Source organism: Helicoverpa armigera, chromosome 16 (genome assembly GCF_030705265.1).
Source record: "Helicoverpa armigera isolate CAAS_96S chromosome 16, ASM3070526v1, whole genome shotgun sequence".
NCBI classification, from domain to species: Eukaryota; Metazoa; Arthropoda; class Insecta; order Lepidoptera; family Noctuidae; genus Helicoverpa; species Helicoverpa armigera.
This window is the reverse complement of record NC_087135.1, coordinates 8309771-8330682: the sequence shown is the minus strand read 5'-3', so window position 1 is coordinate 8330682 and position 20912 is coordinate 8309771. Positions and strand designations below refer to the sequence as shown.

General features: G+C 35.9%; 2 protein-coding genes across 3 annotated transcripts in view; one reads left to right on the top strand and one right to left on the bottom strand.

The window, feature by feature from the left end:
• The window catches only part of Ip3k2 (Inositol 1,4,5-triphosphate kinase 2), a 162090-nt gene that overhangs the window by 82633 nt on the left and 58545 nt on the right, over positions 1 to 20912 (top strand). The gene's annotated exons all lie outside the window — the stretch shown is intronic.
• Positions 12403 to 13097, bottom strand: LOC135117994 (uncharacterized). Its single transcript, XM_064038710.1, has one exon. It carries the CDS (start codon positions 13051 to 13053, stop codon positions 12667 to 12669), a length of 387 nt encoding a protein of 128 aa, XP_063894780.1. The 5' UTR covers positions 13054 to 13097; the 3' UTR covers positions 12403 to 12666.

The following is a 20912-nucleotide window of genomic DNA, read 5'->3' as shown; positions in this document are numbered from 1 at the left end:
GTTGAAAGCAAGTATGTCTCTGGCCTGCGACGCGTAATTTGTACGTTTTCAGAACGAACGAACTCTTGTCTTCTGTTGACATCTCGTTGACGTATTGTGACAGGTAGTTATTCCCATTGATGTTAATTTTAGAAGTGACACAATGTTTTCGGTCGTATTTTGCCTACATTCTTCATTACTCAAAAAGTATATTAATAAGGACCTTCTATTTATATGTAAGTGAATTCAAAATAATGTAATATATTAAAACCAGGAACTTATTTTTAAGGATGTTTGAATATTAATTACAATGTTTTTTTTTTATAATAATAAAATCTTAGACTCGCAATGCACTTTCAGTGTGATGCATGTTTGTTATTGGATGAAATGAATGGATATTCATGTTTATGAGAGGTATAGCTTATATTATGTCAGAACAACATATGTAGACTTTTTAAGAATGTGGGGGAAGTTCATAATTTCTTCGGGACGTGGGTGCCGCTTCCCATTGGGAACTACTGCCCGCACCGGGATAAAATATACCCTATGTTACTCGCAGATAATGTAGCTTTCTAATGGTGAAAGAATTATAAAAATGTCCCTGATGATGCGCTGATATTTCTTGTAGTGTTTTTATAGTAGCGAAATACACACGTTGTCATATAATTTTTTCTTGAAAGTAAGAACATACCATGACAAAGTGAAGTCTGTTTTCATTGATATTTTACCTACTACCAGTTTTATGGCACATCTGTTTCTGCATGATTTTCTTCATCTATAATTTTAGGATATCATTTCTTTAAATTCAGTTTTTTGCTCAAGTTACGTATAAAAGCGTTATTTTCTATGTAAAGATTGATAATAGGCCGATAAACTTACAAAGTTCAACATTCAGTAATGTGTCATTATTGCACCTGCTGTTGCAGAAACGTTAACAGAAATTATCGTTCATTGCTCATCCCCCGTAGGTGATAGCGTGATAATATATATCCTATATGTTGAACCGGTTCCCAGGTAATATTCATGCAAAATTTGATTTAAATCTATGCAGTACTTTTCGAGTTCAGTGAGACCAAACATACAGACAAACAGACAAACAGACAAACAGACAAAAATTCTAAAAACTATATATTTGGGTTCAGAATCGATAATAGATCACCCCCCAAGTATTCTTTAAAAAAAATATTCAATGTACAGTTTTTACTTTCCTATCATTTTATTATATGTATAGATTATTTGCATATCCGAGCTAAGTATAAGCTTAGCTTCTACAAATACTTAGATAGCTTATTCCTATTGACCATACTTATTCAGTTCACATTCACAACTACGTAAGTAATAACTGTACAGTCATAGCATAATGTTATTGAAATAAATTCACCGCCATTTAAACAACCGTATTTATTTGAATTTCATTAATTAATTAATTTGTAAAACCAGTCACAAATCTAACGTGCGATAGACATTCCGACTGGATTTGCGTCAATTACTGTATTAAGATTCAGGGATGCGGTTTGAAGTACATTTGTGCATATAGAATTGAAGGAAACTTTATTGTTTCTATTATAATCTACCTACATAGACACGTGTACAAAATGAATACATTAGCTACATATATCTATCAATTGCTGAAAGGAAAAGTGGCATCCATAGAAAATCTAAAACAATAAAAGAGTATCAAAAACTGTCAGTAGAACGAAAGAGTACATCAGTTAAAATATCACTGCAAATATATTGTTTTCGGTTAAGGCGTTTTTTCATTATTTTCACTTGAAAGTAGGTATCCAACGAGGAAATGTTAAGGTCACCGTCTAAAGTCTGGACTGGATTCAATCTTGAGATAAAGAAATTATATTGTACATAAAAAAACTTGTTCTTTGTTGGAATACTGGAAAGGTAAATAAAAACATCGAAAGTTGTTTTCTCAAAAGCAATCTAAATATTTTTCAAACCTTACACCATATGATGAGAGTAACGTCAAACGTGTTTATGTTTTTATAACTCTTAGTAAAAATGCATCTTGTTTAAAACAAGCAAACAATAAACCAAAATCAGACAATGTAGCAAATTCAATGAGTGCTCAAATATGATTAGCTGTTAATTCTTTCTTTAGGTTCATGATCCCAGAATTATTTCTGAAATTAGGAACAAAAGTCATTCATAAAGAGGTGCCTTATTGGCCCACCACTAAAAGCAATTTCCATTTTACAATAATGAGCGGATAGTTATTTTAAAAATATCCCTAAAATTCTAAAAAAATACTTGCAACTGGTCAATGGTGGTATAGCGTGAAGTCCAAAAGCAATTAAATCTATGCTATAAAGACTCTACGGTCAAGAAAATACTCTTTCTAAGAACTAAAACAATGTATTTATATTTCCTCTGCGGTTAAGTTATAATGAAGGGGTTCAAATATTTGGACCATGAGTCATGGACATAATCCGGTGGATTGACGCACTTAAAATTATGAATGAAAGGAGACGCCGGAATTTCGTGGGAACTTGAATGAATGATGCATGTGAACATTAAGCTAATTATTGTATTTTTGGTGTTCTTGGAAATCTTGAAAGTTGCCTTAATCTTCAGTTATTTTGATCATGCATTGCCCTTCAGTTACAAACCATAGAAAAGGAGGATTTACTTATAATAATGAAACTTTGACCCTGGAGTATTTTTTGTTATGAAAATATTATAGCATCAAGTGTCAGACTCTCAGTCTCACTGACAAACACCCATATCCCTTCTTGAGATTTCCGTGTCCTAGGGCTACAGTAACTACTAACTCTACTAACGATTCCATAGCTACGGCTACTATAGTAGTGTTTAATTTTGGATTTGTTTTTGTTTTTTTAATTAGGTGCAAGTTTATCAATTTCAAACTACCCTGCCGATAAAGCTGTCATACCATTGTTCTACCGCTGTCAGCAATTACTTCTCCATTTCCCAATATTTCTTCAAGAGGTCAAATCCAGTTGCATCTAGTATATTTCCCGTGACGTTAACGGACACGGTTCGATTGCTTGGCCCTCATATGCGTCATTATGACGTCATGAGCTCAACTAATGTCTTCCACTAGCCGTAAGGAACTAGAGCGTACTTGCTTGAACCTTCAAGACAGCTGGCCTTAAGGCCTAACCCAAGGCTAGTTAAATGCGTGGTGTAATTTGTAGGTCCTGTTTCAGTTGCTTGCAAAAAGTTGACGAGGATTTCCGAAAATTACAATACGGGTTTGGGTTAAATGGATATTCGCCGATGGGAATCCTATCTGGGGTAATTTTAGTCTAGATACTTACAATTACGATATGTAGGTATACTTTGTCGATATCGATCAATTTATGCCTACAATGGAAGATAAAGTTTATGCGATCAACAGGTCAGGCTTGGCACATGACAATCAAAGCTAGACACAATCCTGAATTCATATATTTGCTACTAAACATTTGGTACACAGCATCCATAAAATCCCTATGCATCATAATAATTTATGTTACTTGAATCTGTCTTACGTTAACATTTCGATAATTGTCAATGCCAGTCTTGCACTATCAAATTATATACCTACCATACTCCTGCCTACGCTCACCAAGTCTTCCTAGATCCCATCTTAAGACTGTACCCGGCACCCGTGCGTTGTGACGTCAGCCGCCACGCTCCACATATCCCGGCGGCGCGTGCGTCACAATGACGTCAGTACACTCTGAAAGGCTTTCTACCGACGCCCGCGCCGTTTTCGGATGCATCAAGCAATCTGTACGTTAATGTATGCATTTTAATTTAATCATGACTACGAGTACCTACCCATTGTTTGGAAATGATAAAGTGAATGTGAATGAAAGATTGATGAGAAGGAAATTTAAGATAGTAGGCTTTGTACGTCATTGGTTAAGACTGCCTATATGGTGGTGTCGGTTGATAATGACTTCAGACTACTTATGTTGTATGATTCAAGTTACTGCACAAGTAAAAGTTGTTGAATGGTTTTTATGAAATTACATAAAGTAGACGAGAAGAAACAAGAAGTGGAAGAGTGGCATGGATTATTTTGAGCTTATTTTGGCACTTTTAGTTGGTAATCAGCCTTTTATGTAGCCCTACAATAAAGGCGAACGTGAGACGTTCAAAACTTGGGAGAGATTTCTTTATATACTTTATTCAGTTATTCTTTATAGACTTTTGCCCTTCTGTCATTATACGTAGATCCAAGTAGTTATAATTTAGCTTTGAGGATAAGATTGATGAAAGTACATATCGACACTACAACATCCTTTCACCAAATTCACTTAAGCAAATACTTAGCTGTCAACTTTTATTCTTTGTTTTATTTTCAACACTTACTTAGCCAATCCCAACTTAAAAATAGCCAGGCAAATATGTAGATAGAATAGAAATCGTTAAATGTCAAGAATTTGAAAGTTATTGACGTATTATAAGTAGATATTAGCAGCAATAGTTACATCGATGACGTCAATAAGAAAATGCGTTTGTCATTGAAATCCGCATACTTATACACATTTGTATAAACAGCTCGGCCTATTATGTAGATTTCTTAATGTTTTATTGATCCCTTGTTGGATAATCACCATACAATCATATTTCACGTTTTGAAAATTTGCGACACCGTTGCTACGTCTTTTGAGTTTGAGATCCTGGTTTCTGGGTTACTCGCAGTATTAGACCAGATTTAAATGTTAAGCCTGTTTACGAAATCAGCAATATGATTGACTATATAAATAGCATGAATAGCCACAGACACTATAAAGAAGTAATCATTGAAAAAAGAAACTGTAGATCTAAATTACTTCAACTCACCTAAGTTGGAGCATGCAAAGTCATTCAATTAGACCGCTCAATTAGTGCACGTGTGCTTCAGAAACAACACACATAAGAATCACAAACACATAACATTAATAAGGTACAATGACTCAAGAACACCGGACGAAAAACAACAAAAGTATCGTCATTAAAATGCCGACATGGAATTCAGAACAAGACGACCCTTTTAACCCGTCAAAAGTAAATATGGTGGAAGTGAAAATCAAAGTACGAAACTCTTAAAGCCAAATTAAAATAATAACGACTAATTACCAAATATTTTTAAGTGCTTAATGACTTAAAGTCTCCAAAGATTGGCGCCCGTCATTAAATCTGAGTGAAAATGGTGATGAAATGACAGTAAAATTGCTCCGCGGATGGTAGTTCAGTGTCTCATATTAAAAGCAATAATGATTTGGGGAAATTATTTTTGTAGTACGCGATCGTACTCTCGCTAATGTGAGGGGATTAGATGTTCGTTATTTCAGGTGTAAAGAGGGCGTGATTTTTAAGCAACCAATCCGCTTGCCTTTCGAAAGGGGAAAGGAAAAATGCTTGTATTTCCCCTTCGCGATTGGTAGATGTGTCGATGTAAGCTAACGGCATATACTACAATGATTATTATCCGTATTTATTCCACCAACACGGATCATCGAACCTTAACACTTTGAAGTGGTAAACAACCGGCCGATACACAATAAAAATGATTATTTAAATAAATAAATCATGCATGCACACACTGTTTACAGGCCTTGGCCTCTAACAGTTGTACATGTATTATATAACGAACATACTTGGAGTGTGACGTCATCGCTGCCGTAGAACCATCCCATTTGCAATCGGTTGTCAGTTTCACGTGACGATACGACCTTCCGATATCGTGAACAATAGGACGATTTAAAAAATCATTTTAGTTTGAAACTAAAAATAAAATTTTATATTAACAGTTTTCTGACCATAACAATTGTGGATGGATTGTGTAAGACTATGTATGTGACAAGTATCCGCTATACTTACTTGCTACTAATTATTAGTGTGTGGTCGGGTTTGCCAATAGTATGATATTTAATCATCGTTAGACGAAACCACAATGTTCGGCAGGTAGGGACCTGGCAAACATTTTTTTGCTTCTTTTTGGGACAATCAAAATTCTTTTGAGTCTGGCAAAACTTTAAGTGTTTCGAAATTATGCAAAGGTCAAAATGAATGAAATAAAATCCAAATGTATTGGATAATATAAACAGTAGCCAATTCTATAACACCAATGTAAGTAACAGTAGGTGTTGAGTGAAGAACACTCATTATGTACAAATTATATACTTACTTACTGTACATGAGAAATAACGTGTGAGGAATTGCATTTATGTTTATTTAACAACGCTGCTTATAAAGATAGGTACATATTTTTGCTTTTGTTTTTTAGTTTTTCAAAATTACAAAATTAATAAGCACCAATAGGTATCTCTCAAGCAAATAAAATGCATTTATAAGACAAATTTTCGAAATGTCCCAGTATCGGGCAACATTTTTATAATGTGTTTTTGATAATTTTAGAAACTTGGGGATTCCGAAAATTGGATTGGGACATGGGATTTCCAAATTCCCGAATCCGCTTTGCAACATTCCTGTCTGTTTTAGGTCCAAATTTTGTTTACCTTGGTTCCTAATTAATATTGGACTTTATTGGTTCTTGAAAATAGTTGAAAAGTTTGTTTTTTCTCGTTGAGTCAATGTGGTAATCAGGAACTACTGGTCCGATTGGCATAAATAAACCTATCAATAGTTCATTCTACCGAAGAAGGCTGTATTCCACATTTATCCGGTTGCAACAAACAGTTTTCTCGGGAGAGACCTGCAATACCCTTTTAATAAGGTTTTTAAATCATTCTATTTGCATAAAACGTTGGTATAAAACATTGTTATTTGGGTACATTTTTTGCACAAACTATTTGCCTACGTCTCTAATTTAGACTGCGAATAAGTGACGCCACTGATTGGTTATTTACCTACAAAAACGATGATGGAATCGCATTTTGTTATGCCATAAAAAGGACCTACATCAATTAATTATGTATCTAGAATTCTCTAGACTCAAATGTATAATACGTCGTTACGGGTAGTCAGAAGCCAATAAGTCTGACAAACAGTCTTACCAAGGAGTATGAGCTTGCACGAGTAACAGGGTTGAGGAGGATCAGATAGGCAGTCGCTCCTTGTAAAACACTGGTACTCAGCTGCATGGTACTGGTGCTCAATTACTCGGGAAGATTGCAGCTTTCTTACGGATTAGTCGTCTATCTAAATAATAAAGAGTAACATTTTTTGTTACAGATTTTACAGAAAAAAATAAGCTAACTAGAAAAGGTATTTTCATAGGATTATTAGCAATTTCGTATCGGCAGGTGCACACGTACGGAAAGTCGTATATTTATTTTTTCCCAAGGTCCTTATCAACACGTTTTGCGAACACGCTTCACTAACTTGCGTCATGGTTTTGCCTCCATTTTTGTTTAGTGCTAAACCGCTAAAGATCTTAAGTGAAAAAATTGCCAGACTTGTTTACGGGCGATTTGAACGGTGTATACGGACTGAATGTTTTTTTTTCGATGTTTTTCTGTGTTATAATTTAGGCGTAGGTATTATTATGTTCTTACATAGTCAGTTAATTAAAGTAGCTACTGCCATTTTCCGTTTTCACACTTGCATGTATTTCGTTGGCCATTTTCCATAGTCCGTTGAAGTGCAACAATTCTGTATTATGGAATTTCTTTGCTTTTACAATGAAAATGAAAAGAGGTGTGTAGATCTAAACATAACAACAGCAAAGTATTAGAACCAGTAGAATCTCTACTTTTACTAACATGTTTTACTTGAATAGAATTAAAACTATCATGCCAATATGCATATTATTTTATTATAAATAATTATTTTCTGTGAAAAAATAATAATAGTGCGCATTAAATCAGTTTCTTACAACTCCATTCACTCACTGAATTCTATGAATAAAATTACTCAGGCTGTAAATCTTAAAAGTTTGTATTACTCAACCAAGGTCAGAATAGGTGAACCCAAGGACAAAGGTCATCTAGTCTCCAAGTCTAGACAATCTAGGTCTTATCTACAATGACGAATAAGACACTTTTTGTGAGAAAAAACTTAGGAATTCTTTGTTTCCTGTGTCAATAAGAAAGAATGTTGCAAAAAGTTATCAAGGTTGGATTGTTCTAGTAATCTGTGGATGAAGATGTACTTTTTGTTCTAGGTCTTAACAGAACGTAAGGACTTATAGGAAATCATGAAAACTAAAAATAATTAGCTAGTGATTAAGACATCATCATCAGATTTCAAAATCGATGCTCAAACTTGCAATATGAATGGAGACAAGTGAGCTTGGTTTTCATGGAGCGACTGCCCCTAATTGTAACCTCTATATTCTATAACATCAATACGCACTTACTACCTTATGGGCATGGTATAAAAATTGTTGACTACTAAAAGTGCGCTAGGATTGGCAATTATTTATTACCAATCGTGAAACCTACGGGGGGCATCGTCCAAACATTTTAGTCGCGGCTCATCATCGGTCTTGCTATTGTCAGTTAGAATATCATGTTCAACATTACGTATAATAACATGTTTGATCTTACGTTCGTACAGTTTTGCGCAAACCTACGATGATTATGCATTCTCGTTCCATTAGGACGATGCCTTATGCTTTCGTGTTTTCTGAGGTATGGATTATTTCTATTATTATGCCATAATTTGGTTGGACTACCACTTCCAGACTTTCCTACTCCCCCAGAAATGAGTTTCAGTAAACTTAACTTAAAGATGACGGCATCACGTTATCCTGCCGGCTTCTCTTAATCAGTACCAATTATTCGAACGCCATGAACTAAAGCAGGACGTCCTTAACTCGTCCTATACTTTTGCCTAAAACACATTTGATGTTGGGGAAGGCCTATATTCAACAGTGACAATAGTCTGATCATGAAATGATGATTATCCTGTAGTTTGACAAAGTCAATGATCCCAGTTCGGCAATGACCGCAAGCGATTAAGCTAAATGTTCTTACAAAGCAAGATTCGTTACAAAGTAATCAATTAATCATGATACAACACATTTTTGGTAATGTCTTTGAACGCCAAGCGGTCACTGGTGATCCCCGGACAATCGTTTTTGTGGCAAGACTCCTGTACCACGACTCATGTCAATCGCCTGGATTATGACTTGGTTCATATCTCACAAACATGCAAAATTATAGCGTGAGAACCTATAACTGTATAGGGCATGGTAGACGTTCGTGATTGATGCAAGAAAATGTCGGTCCTGCGCCTTATCTCTCTCCAGTAGTGGTAGATTGCCGTCCCATCGGGCTGCGAGGGTGAGGAAACAGAATGCACCAGTATCCGGCGAAAATACCTACTAGTGCCGATATTGTCTTGCGCAGCTGGCTGATCTTCTTAGAAAGAACAGCCTCCGTGGTAGACAGTCCGTCTAGGCGACATTATTATTGTAGGACATGGTTTATTATGAAAATCTCGTGGTTCTCACTAATTGACGCAAAATGATTTTTCTTTAATAAGTATAGTCTTTATTCTGCACACTTTCTGACCTTTCCAGTTTATTTACACAAAGTTCAAAGTATGTATGAATTGCATAGTCATTCATAAACCACTATGACTCGACATTGGAAAACTTCTAGCTTCTATTATTACTATTATGAACAAGAACTACCAATGTCAATGCTTTTAGAAAAAATACATAATAATAACTAAGTAATGAGTGTAGGTGTAAGTATATTATATATATGACTACATATGTATGACTACAGTTTGCAGTCATTAAACTCATTTCCCGTGCGATAAAAAGCTAATTTATCAATTCAAAAATAATACGACTAATCAACAATACTTCATTTATTGAGATTGGTAAGGGTTTTAAACCTTTGTACCTTCTGTATTATGAAAAAAAGTACTATTACTGCGTCACAGTGATGTGTCAAATTAAATTGTTTTTCGTCTGTATGAATTTCAAAATTATTTTAATTTATTCAAATATAGGTAATAGGTATAACGTTAAAGTACGACATTTACGTTAAAATTGACGTAACATCATTATGTAATGTCATATTTTGTAATTTTCCCTCCTAGTGCTTTGAACTTTGTGATTTTATGTTTTGGTCAGTTTCCATTGTATACAATTTGACATCGCACCTAATATTCTACGTACAGGTGTACTTGGTTCGCGGTTTCCGAACTATACTGTTAGTTGTCATGGAAATGATTAATTATGTGTCAAATGAAGGAATGGCTTAAGGTAAACGTACCAATAGTCGTCGGATTTCGGAAATCACTGACTTTGAAGCGCTACTGTGTGTTAAATATTCAATAGAAAATGAAATTTTTTGCATGACGTGATAGAGTATTTATTCATTATTCTAAGTAACTAATGTTTTTTTAATCATTTTGATGGGTTTGTATACTTATTAAGGCAAAAGTAAAAAAAGGGCGATTTGTACCAATAGTCGTCTGATTTGTACGGATACTCGTCAAATATTCCCAGTACTCGTCAATTTTTAATGCTAATGTAAACTCTCTGCTCTTGAACATAAGGTTCAAGTTATGTACATTTTTTTTGTGCTTGAATTTGTAAAGCATACTTGTGCTTTTGAAACATTAGGTAGGTAGATAGATAAAAACCAAATTCCTATTACGAATAGGTCATAATCTGTTAGAAGAGCAGGTATTCAATAAAACAGATACATGGTTGCATTTTAATTTATATTCCTATCTATCAAACGCTTGGAATCACAAAACCAGTTTATAAAATATATGTTAAATTTCTTAATCATAATAACCATGCAGTCATGTGCATATGTAGCACGAGTATAATAATTACTTTTAAAATATTTAAATTGTAAAATAAAATAATTAGTATTCACAAAAAATAAAAGCCACATTCATTTATATAGCTTTCCGCGAAATAATTACTAACATTCATAGATATGTAGGTAAGGTTGTCATTCATCAAAACTTCTGAACTGCTTAGCGCATGTTAAGTACCATTTGCAAAAAACTCTATAGACAGTTCAAACTGTCTACTGTCTTAAAGGTACCTATCAATCAAAAAATAAAATATGATTAGGTACAACTAACCGTTCAAACCCAATAATAATAATATCTAATAACCCTGTGCCCGATATCGGTGGCAACCTATTTTTTATATTTTTAAATGTTTTTTATTTTAATATTTAAAATTTAAAAATGTAATAAATATGTGCAAGAATAAATAAATGAAAAAAATATCTAATAAGCCCCACAGGGCATCTGAGGCGGATGACGGGGAGTAGCGACCCTGCGGGGCTATATATCCGAGTGCTCCGGGGAGAGTATACTGTCCCCCATCTCCGGCCTGCCGGAGTGAAGGTCTCCCGCCTCTTGGCTTGCCTTCATTGGCCGACCAGAGTGGAGTCGCTAGAGCAGGGTTAGCAGCCCTGCTCGGAGGGTAGGTGCCTCGTGGTAAGTGGCGAGTGGGCCGGTGATGCTGTACCCACAGGGAGCGTGTGATCTACGTTTAAAGTCCACCGAGGTATCCTCACCCTTCAGCCGCTCATGTGCCTGTTGCCCTCTTTTTGCGATTTAGCGACTGATTCCCGTGGGCCCAGTAAGTGAGGTGGCGAGTTTCCACCTGCCATTTTAACATGTATTTTATACATTGTCATCGGCAGGTGCCATAGTTCCTCATCATCACCATCAGCCTTTTTTCCCAACTATGTTGGGGTCGGCTTCCAGTCTAACCGGATTCAGCTGAGTACCACTACTTTACAAGAAGCGACTGCCTATCTGACCTCCTCAACCCAGTTACCCAGGCAACCCAATACCCCTTGGTTAGACTGGTGTGAGACTTACTGGCTTTTGACTACCCGTAACGACTGCCAAGGATGTTCAAGGATAGCCGGGACCTACAGTTTAACGTGCCATCCGAAACACAGTCATTGGTGTCATTGCAGGATATTCTTAGAAATTACATACAAACTTAGAAAGCCTGAACTTGCCTGACCTGGAATCGAACCCGCGCCCTCATACTTGAGAGGTTGATTCTTGGCCCACCAGGCCACCACGACTTTTTTTCCAGGTGCCATAGTTCCTATAGTTTCCTATATCCTAATCCACTAACATCCCAACGCAATAGCCCAAGTAGTTTTCCTCCATATTTAGCAATAGTTTAGCACACAACCGGAGATTTTCCTTGGGTTCATTTCTATAGTATACAGGGATAATCGTCGGTTTTGTGTCACCATTAAATTAAAGTTGTCTCAAAAGGGCGTTTTAAATTTTCTTGCCCTTGATTGGGCCCTTGGGCCCTTGATTTCCAGCTTTTATGACTTTTAAAAGGCCCTCTTGCTTGTAGTTTCTTTCAGTCATGATCTGCTATTAAAATTACGATCATGGAATCACTAAATACAGACAATTTTAAATAAAAAAATCTTACTCTTTACCCATCAATATCGAATACGATAAGCAAAGAAGTGACAGTGATGGAAGCTATGTCATCTTTTTTTTTTTTTTTAACGATGTCAAAAATCATCAAATGACAACTTCCGCTGTGGGTTAGCAGCGGAGAGGGAGTGTCAGACTCTTACTGACTAAAAACCGTCGTGTTCCGTCATGGGCCTTTTATGTACCAGGGCCGCGGTATCTCTTTCGAACAACCCGCAGCCCCGGCAGGCCTTGGCCCTGCTGGGCCCCGCTGGGGTTGCTGACATCTCTTTGAGGAGCGCGTGGAACAACGCGCGCCGTCGACACGGGTCTGTCGTCTAGAAAGACAGAGGGTCGATGAGCCACCCAAACTCACCGCCCACAGACCCACGCCTACGGTGGCCGGGAGTCATCTCGCGACACCCGGCGCCCATGGTGTCTACCTGGTCCAGCGCGGCGGCCGGGATGAGAGGTGCGAACTCTCTGGCGTTCCGCCTCCTCCTTCTCGAGCATGACCGCTTCGCAGAAGGAGGCAACGGCATCCCATTCCCTCTCGCCCCGGACCATGGCCTGAACCAGGGCCGGACGCGAGAGGTCACCGCCGCCCAAAGCCTCGACGAGGACCCGGCGGTGCCCCTCCCATGCGGGGCACACCTGGACTGTGTGGTCCACCGTGTCCTCGGGGCTGTCCGCACAATGGTGACACCCGGGCGCCTCCTCACGACCGATGCGGTGCAGGTACCTCCCGAAACAACCGTGTCCGGTGAGGACCTGCGTCATGCGGTACGTGAGGGCGCCGTGACTCCTCCCGAGCCACTCCTCAAAGAGGGGACTTGCCCTAAGCTATGTCATCTTAGTTTTAAAACTGATTTTAATATTTTTTGCGTCAAAACTAGTTGAATGACATAATTTTTATACAGGCGCTATTAAGGCACGTTAGGAAGACGCGTGACGAAATGCAATTATTTCGAACATAAAGCATAGTGTAAGAACAGTCAATTTTTGTTTGCCACAAATTGTAATCCAAGCATAGTAGAAACAAAGGCTAGTGCTAGACCTACTTGTACCCAAAGCGGTAGATTTTAATCGAATGGCGGAGGCCTACAGCGGCCAATATATACCTACCTGAAAAAACACTCATAGAAAGTTCATACTTATAGAAAACAGGGGATTTAACCATTAAGAAACATATGAATTGAATCGAATAACATGGCTGTGTACGTGCATATAGAACCAGCAGAGTAAAATTTACCCCTGAGAAAAAGCTTAAAAGAAACGCAGTTTTATGAACAAATGTAGTCTAAACCTTAAATATGTTTCTTCTAGACAGTTATCAATTTTGTAAAAGTCCCGATATTAGCTATTTATTCGCATTTTGTACTGTAAAACACAAAATATCCTTATTATGACGAGTTTAGGTGCAACTTTTGAGCATGAACCAGTAGTCGTCATAATAATTGTAAAATTAACGGGTTTTGGGACAAATGGGAGTTTTGAAGTACCAATAGATGTCACATTAAAAAAATATATCTTCTATGTTAAAAGTATTCCAAATTGCATATTACATCGCTAGCAAATAAACTTAACTATCTAATTAAACAAAGAAACATACCACAGACCTCACTGGAGTTATGTAAATCAAAACACAAAACCACGTGCTGAGTTTCACTTTTGACAGCTGAACTTCACGAAAAAACGATTTTATTAGGGCACACACGTTTCAAATAACATATCTGAGAAGCCGTGACTGCTAAAACCCCGTATTGTTATTTCAATTGTGCAATATATTATCAAGAATATGTTGATATATAAACCAGCCCATTTTAAGTTCAGTAGAAAATAATAATAAAAGTTTTAAGATTAATTGACGACTATTGGGGCATGACGACTTCACCCGCGTTTACCTTATTTACTTCAAAGCAATCTTTTTCATGAATCGACCCCTTTATACGTTTTTTTTTATGGGAAATCCTCAAATGTGAGATCATCCCGCTTTGGATGTAGCGTGAGGGAGTGTCAGACTGTTACTGAATAAACCCCACCACGTCTTTCTTGAGTCCTTTATGTACCAGCCCCGGCAGGCTTTGGCCCCGGTGGCCCCCACTGGGGTTTGTTGACACTCCTTATAATGTGTGGGACCTGCTTTAGAGATAGCATGAGACATAATGTAGCTATATGTCTTCATTCATGCTCAATGCGGATTTTAGCGATTGATTGGTGAATATTGAATATATTATCGCAACTTTTACTTTATTTTTGCGAGTTTCCCAACTAAGATTTCCTTAATATCAATAATGACGTCTTACAGGAAAAATTTTGATGAGGTAAACAGGATGTTTTTAGGTGCGTCAATATTCCTTTTTGCGATTTTTATGTGCATGTGCATTGCTTAGGTATCCATAAACTTCTGAATCCGGGGTCAGAACGCCGTATTTTGTTACTTTTTAATACGTTTTATTATAGGCGCCTGATTAAATAAACTTAATTAGTTTCTTGTTTGATTTCAGGTAATATCATCAAATCTGTTCTTCGTCAAATCAAACCTTCAATACGTAAGTAAGTAGGTAAAAGTAGTATCTACTCTTATACATAGTTTTGCATTTTTTTTGGTCGAAGACGAAGGCCATCTATCTCAATCGTACATAATATTTACATACTATACCTACTTTTACAACCTAGATTTTTTTCTAAATTCCAACACGTTTATTTTTCCCACTCGGTGATAAAAGTCACATTTTCCCATCTTTGAATCCTGTTAGGTATAGCATTATCTCCGTCTCCGGATACCTTTTAAAGGTGACTATTTTAAAAAGTTGATTTTTTATCTATCCTGTATCTATTTATATAGATATAAATATGTATCGACGCCATAGAGTGAATACCTAGTTAGTGTAAGAGAACTTTTGAGGATAAAGATAAGTACAGAATGCTCTTGCTTATATTATCTTAATAGAAAAGCATTAAAAAAAAATAAGTGATTTATCACTTACTCCAGCCAGCCAGGCCTGTTCCAAAAACAAAAGAAGTATTTGAATTTGGAAGATTCATGGAATCCACTGGAATGCGGATGGATGAGGCAAATACAATGTAGTACAAACGGATTTATGCCTCTAACTACAGACTAGAACTTTCCAGGCTATTCATCGATGTCATGTAGCTAAGCAAATATTTACAAGTAAATAGGTACTTTCAATATAATCTATTTATAGTAACAACTACGTAGTCACAATGATACGGTTAGTGATTATCATAATATCTCGAACGTCACGGCAACTGAACAGCCTTGTCTCAACCATCAGTTAAGTAAGCAGATAACTTCAAAGATTACCCCTTTATTTCTTTGAGTTAAGCAGAATAGCAATCTTCTTACAATTGGCCATATAAAACTTACGTCATTTTTAACCGGCTTCCCAATAACGAAGGAGGTTTTATTCGGATGTCTACAGATTGTTGATTTTGATTTTCAGACAACTATCATTATTGGTAATGTAATCATTGACGATTAACATCAAATTATTCGATTAACATTTAATTGCTTTCACTGAATGAATGCACCAATTAATTTGTTTTAGAAAGATGTAGATCTAACGAGCATGAATAAATCTATACTGGAAAAAATAATAAATTTTATAAGTACCTAGGTATACGAAGAAGTACGTCATAACTCTAAGATTCTACTAAAACATATTGAACAGTTATAAACATACCGTTAACACATTATCATAGGTTAAAGTAACGACTCGTAATTCCCACAGACACTTAAACAATTAAATATGGTCACGATATCATTACTGTTATTTTATATTATCATTTGATGGCTCAACGTGACCTATGTACGTAGCTGTGAAAATGTGACACTTCTAGTGGTATTGTTAATATCTGTGACGTAACATGAGAAAATCATTTGTCCGATGATGAAAAATATTGTATTTTGTCATGGGAAAGTATATTCATTGGAGCTCTAGGAAAATTCACTCATGATAGCTCGTATTTTGAAATTAACCTGTTGAACTAATAAAAATAAAATTTATGGCGTTAGGAAAATATAAAGAATTACAGAGGAATCGGCACGACAGATTTTCTGCCGCTCCGAAAATGTCACTCGTAGAAAAACCGAGCGTACAAACAAACGCCCGACAAAATCCGCAAGTGTGAAAACTATATTAGAGTTGACATTGATAGAGTCTGGATAGTAACAACAGAATTGCCCCCTCAGAACTTTTAAATCGTTTATAGTCTTATCTATTTCATGTTCTGTCAAGGGCCTGTAGATAACCCTACATTAACCATTATCTATTTCTCATACTATTGTTATATAAATAGTCTGAGAATATCCTCGTAATGAGTTCTGATCACCACATCGCATGGACACAATGATATCTAAACATCAGTTCTCTTCAGAACACGGATTTTATTATCAGATTTTATAAAAATAACTCTGAAAAACGAATTTACGTAAAACAGTTTTTTTATTCTTGCTAGTTTTTCTTTTGCGTCAGACAAAGTTAAACATCTTTGCCAGTTGTTACGGGTAGTCAAAAGCCAGTAAGTCTGACAATTAGTCTTGCCAAAGGGTGACTAGTCAACTCAACCCTGAGAAGGTCAGGAAAGCAGTCGTGCGTGGTAAAACGCTAAAACGCTGCATAGAGTATAATTGGAGGTAACACTAAGAGTCCGGCACACCCCTCCACCGACTCTAGGTGGAGGACAGACCATGAGGAATTTCCCCCTGTTAAAAGAAGCTTATTAGAAGAATTAGACAAGAAGTTAAGCTGCATCCTGTTAGACTGGAATCTAACCCTGACATAATTGGGAAATAGCTAGGCAGATAGGTATGAGGTAAAGTTTGAGTTCCGTTTCAAAAGGAATACTCTGATTTCAATAGGGAATTATTTATTGACGTCTTAGTCGAGATAAACAAATAACTCATTAAGAAGAAATAGCCTACGTTATAGTATTTTCCAATAATAAAGCGCGTACCTATATCCGTAAACCTAGTGTTTATGCGTACTACAACAAAATAGGTACTACTAAAGTAGCACGTGTATGTTAAACGGCAGCCACCTAAAATGCTATTTTGATTCTAGTTTTTTTTTGTTATTGAAGTAGCAACGGCTGTGTTTCGGATGGCACGTTAAACTGTAGGTCCCGGCTGTCATTGAGCATCCTTGACAGACGTTACGGGAAGTCGGAAGCCGGTAAGTCTGACACCAGTCTAAACAAGGGGTATTGGGTTGCTCGGGTAACTGGGTTGAGGAGGTCAGATAGGCAGTCGCTTCTTGTAAAACACTGGTACTTAGGAAAACATCTGTGTAAGAGCATTCCTGCAGCCTGGTGACAGGCGGACAGCAAAGTCTTCATAATAGGGTCCATTTTGGTAATATCCCTTAGAAAGTTAACGTATGTATTGATGGTTCACTTTTTAAGTTCATTATTTACCTTTTCCGTGTAATATTTAATCATCTTAGAATTGGGTGCTGACTTTAAGACCAAAAATAGATATGAGCTATGGTGTCTAAACTAAGCTTCCTAAGCTAACTTTTTGGAAAACTGAAAATGAATCAGACTCTTAGAAGTGTTGTAGTTGGTTTTACTGATTGTGTCTGAATCATCTTTATTAGTTCCCGAAAATCAATAAAAATGAATCAGTCTGGGATTTCTTTATTAATGTTCAATACGTCGACGTCATATTTTAAGTCAGTAGGCCTATACCTATTATATTTGTGATTGTTAATATTAATCATAAGTATTTCCAGAACATATAAAGATTAAGAACATTAAAATGAGAAAACTGATTACAAGAAAAGGTGGTTGCGTGTTGGATTTTAGTGTTACATATATTTAGTTTCCTGCTCATCTTTTTTTTAATTGATCTTTGTTTTTGCATATTTTGGAGTTAAAAGACGTTGTTCATTTTACTTCTATCTGATCTCAATATGATGTCTAAACAAATATAATAAAATGAATTGAATAAATTGGTTAGCTGCTATAATAAAGAGGAAAGGGCATTTATTTGTGCTCCAAAGGGCTCGTAAGGGGTAGGGCAAACTACTAAATCGATTTGAAAAGTCCTTTCACAACTAAGATGCTAAATTATCCCCAAGTAACTTTTTCTATATTTTATAGTAGTTCCTACAGGAATCTGTGGGAAAACAGCTTTTTATATGTATAAAGAGACTTAATATCCCCAGCAATACTGATTGCTTGAAATTATTATTATTTCTCAGTAATCCAGTTTAAACTGAGTAGTATTTTGTAGTAAGACACCATATTTGTACCGATCTATAGTTTATGAGCTGAGATTGAAATCTAGACATTATGAGCTCAGAATTATTTACGTTCATGTTATTTTATAAGAAAACCTATAAACTGGAAAAAACGTGTGAGTATAATTTAATATCAAATCTAATACCTAAGTTTAATTTATTGTTTATCAGTATTTTTATTGGATTCTGTCACTGAAAAAAAATTAAATTAGCTAATATGACCACGGTAATATAATTTCATCATCATATTAAAATTTCTATATATTCTATAAAATTGATTTGAAAAAGAAAATCATTCTTATTTACTTGTATTCATATGGCTAATCAAGTGGCGGTCTACATATATATAAGTATCCTTGGAACGATTTTGTCGCAGAAAACAGCTAAAACAAGATTTATGTTGTTAAATCTATAAATAATAATAGCGAAAAACGTTGATAATCATAAAATTATTCATCGACACCTTTTATTGAAATATATCTTTTTGAAAACACCGAAACGTCTCGTCGCGGCTTGTTAACGTTCACCATAAATATTTATGAAAAGCAGGAAGATATTTTAAAGTAAATTGATGGATTTATCACTACGAAAAGTGATAAATAAGTAGACTTTAAAGTCCAGACAGCTCAATCTTACGTATAAAAGTCTTGATGAAGAGTAATAAAATACTATGTGCAAAATTTCTTTTGTGATTAACATCTGCGGCAACTTTGAAAGCTTGGTTACCCTACTTATACTGTGGATTTTAATACCTATCTTTTGTTTTGCTTACTACAGATAGAATTTTGACTTTGGAACTACACAGGTAATGTCAAAGTCCTGTCTCCATAACTGCCGATTACAATAACCGATCCATTTTCGATTAGACATTCATCCTACGAGCCTTTTGCCCAACTATGTTGGGGTCGGCTTCCAGTCTAACCGGATGTAGCTGAGTACCAGTGCTTTACAAGGAGCGACTGCCCTATCTGACCCCCTTAACCCAGTTGCCCGGGCAATCCAATACCCCTTGGTTAGACTGGTGTCAGACTTACTGGCTTCTGACTACCCGTAACGACTGCCAAGGATGTTCAATGACAGCCGGGACCCACAGTTTAACGTTTTTCGATAAGACATTCTGTCATGATTTATATGAAGCGAATGTTAAAATTCAATCACCAATCGCAAACCAACGGATCGATCGGTTATTGAATTCCGCCGATATTTGTGTTTATTCATTTTCAACACAATATATGAGCAAGGCGATTTCTGTGAAAATAACCTAAAACTATTATCGCTTCAGCTTAACCCTCGTTTATTAAATAATTTTCCTTAATAATTTCTTATAAAGTTCAATGAAATTATTACAAATACACGAAGTTATTAATAGGTTATTTAACATTGAAATGCCTACCTATACGCTGGGGAACATGATTTACAGTTTTACTGAATTTATCGTTCTTATTCACCGCAAAATTCCAGCCAAATTCATAAGCATAAGCATTAAAATGCTTATGAATTTGGCTGGAATTTTGGAATTTTGGCGCTAAAGCGCACAAACAATACCATACATTTCTATGAACTTTACTAAGATAAAAGCGTAAAAAGTCCATTTAATGTATGGCTACAACCCTGATTGGGAGGTCTCAAAAGATTGAGAGGTGTTTAGGCAAAATGGGGAGGCCTTTGCCCAGCAGTGGGACAGCATAGGCTAATTAAAAAAAAAAGAATTACCAAAAAAAAATATTCATTATTATCTTCCACGGTGTAGAATAACACATATTTTTAGAATATCCTTGTGATGCTACACTACAGAATGATGGTTTGTGCATTTGGTTAAAATTTAGATTTAGAGGAAATATGTACTCGCAGGTTTATGAAAAGTAATTTAATATAATGAGCTGTTATGATATTTGTCATGCATTTGTGATAGGTAATAAACGCAATTGTTTCAAAAGGAAAAAATATTGTCACAACCATGACAGACAACTTTTTTTCAAGTAAAATTGAATGACATAGTTAATGTTTTACATTGAAAAGGTCGTAAATTCCTGCTTGTTATTTTGTATTATATTATTTAAGTGGAATAATAAATTATTTTGTCAATTTATCACCTATTGTGTGGGAACTAGTAACCTTTATGAAACGAGGTGATGCAAAAAATTGACCAGTGTGTTCCAATTTTCTGCACTGAAAGTTCATGTTGGTAGCAGGTTTATAAATTATTTATGTTATTGTCGAAAGTCATTGTTTTTTGGATCACGGATAACTATAATTTTCCTCGTCGGAAACCATGCGAGTTTAATGTGATCTCAAAAATTTCGCTCCCAACTTATTATATGTATAAGTTCTTTTTGGACCCTAAAATATCTTGTACCTGAACAGGTCACTTAT

Coding starts and splice junctions, on each gene's coding strand:
- LOC135117994 (XM_064038710.1), bottom strand. CDS start 13,053: ATGACGCAGGTCCTCACCGGACACGGTTGTTTCGGGAGGTACCTGCAC.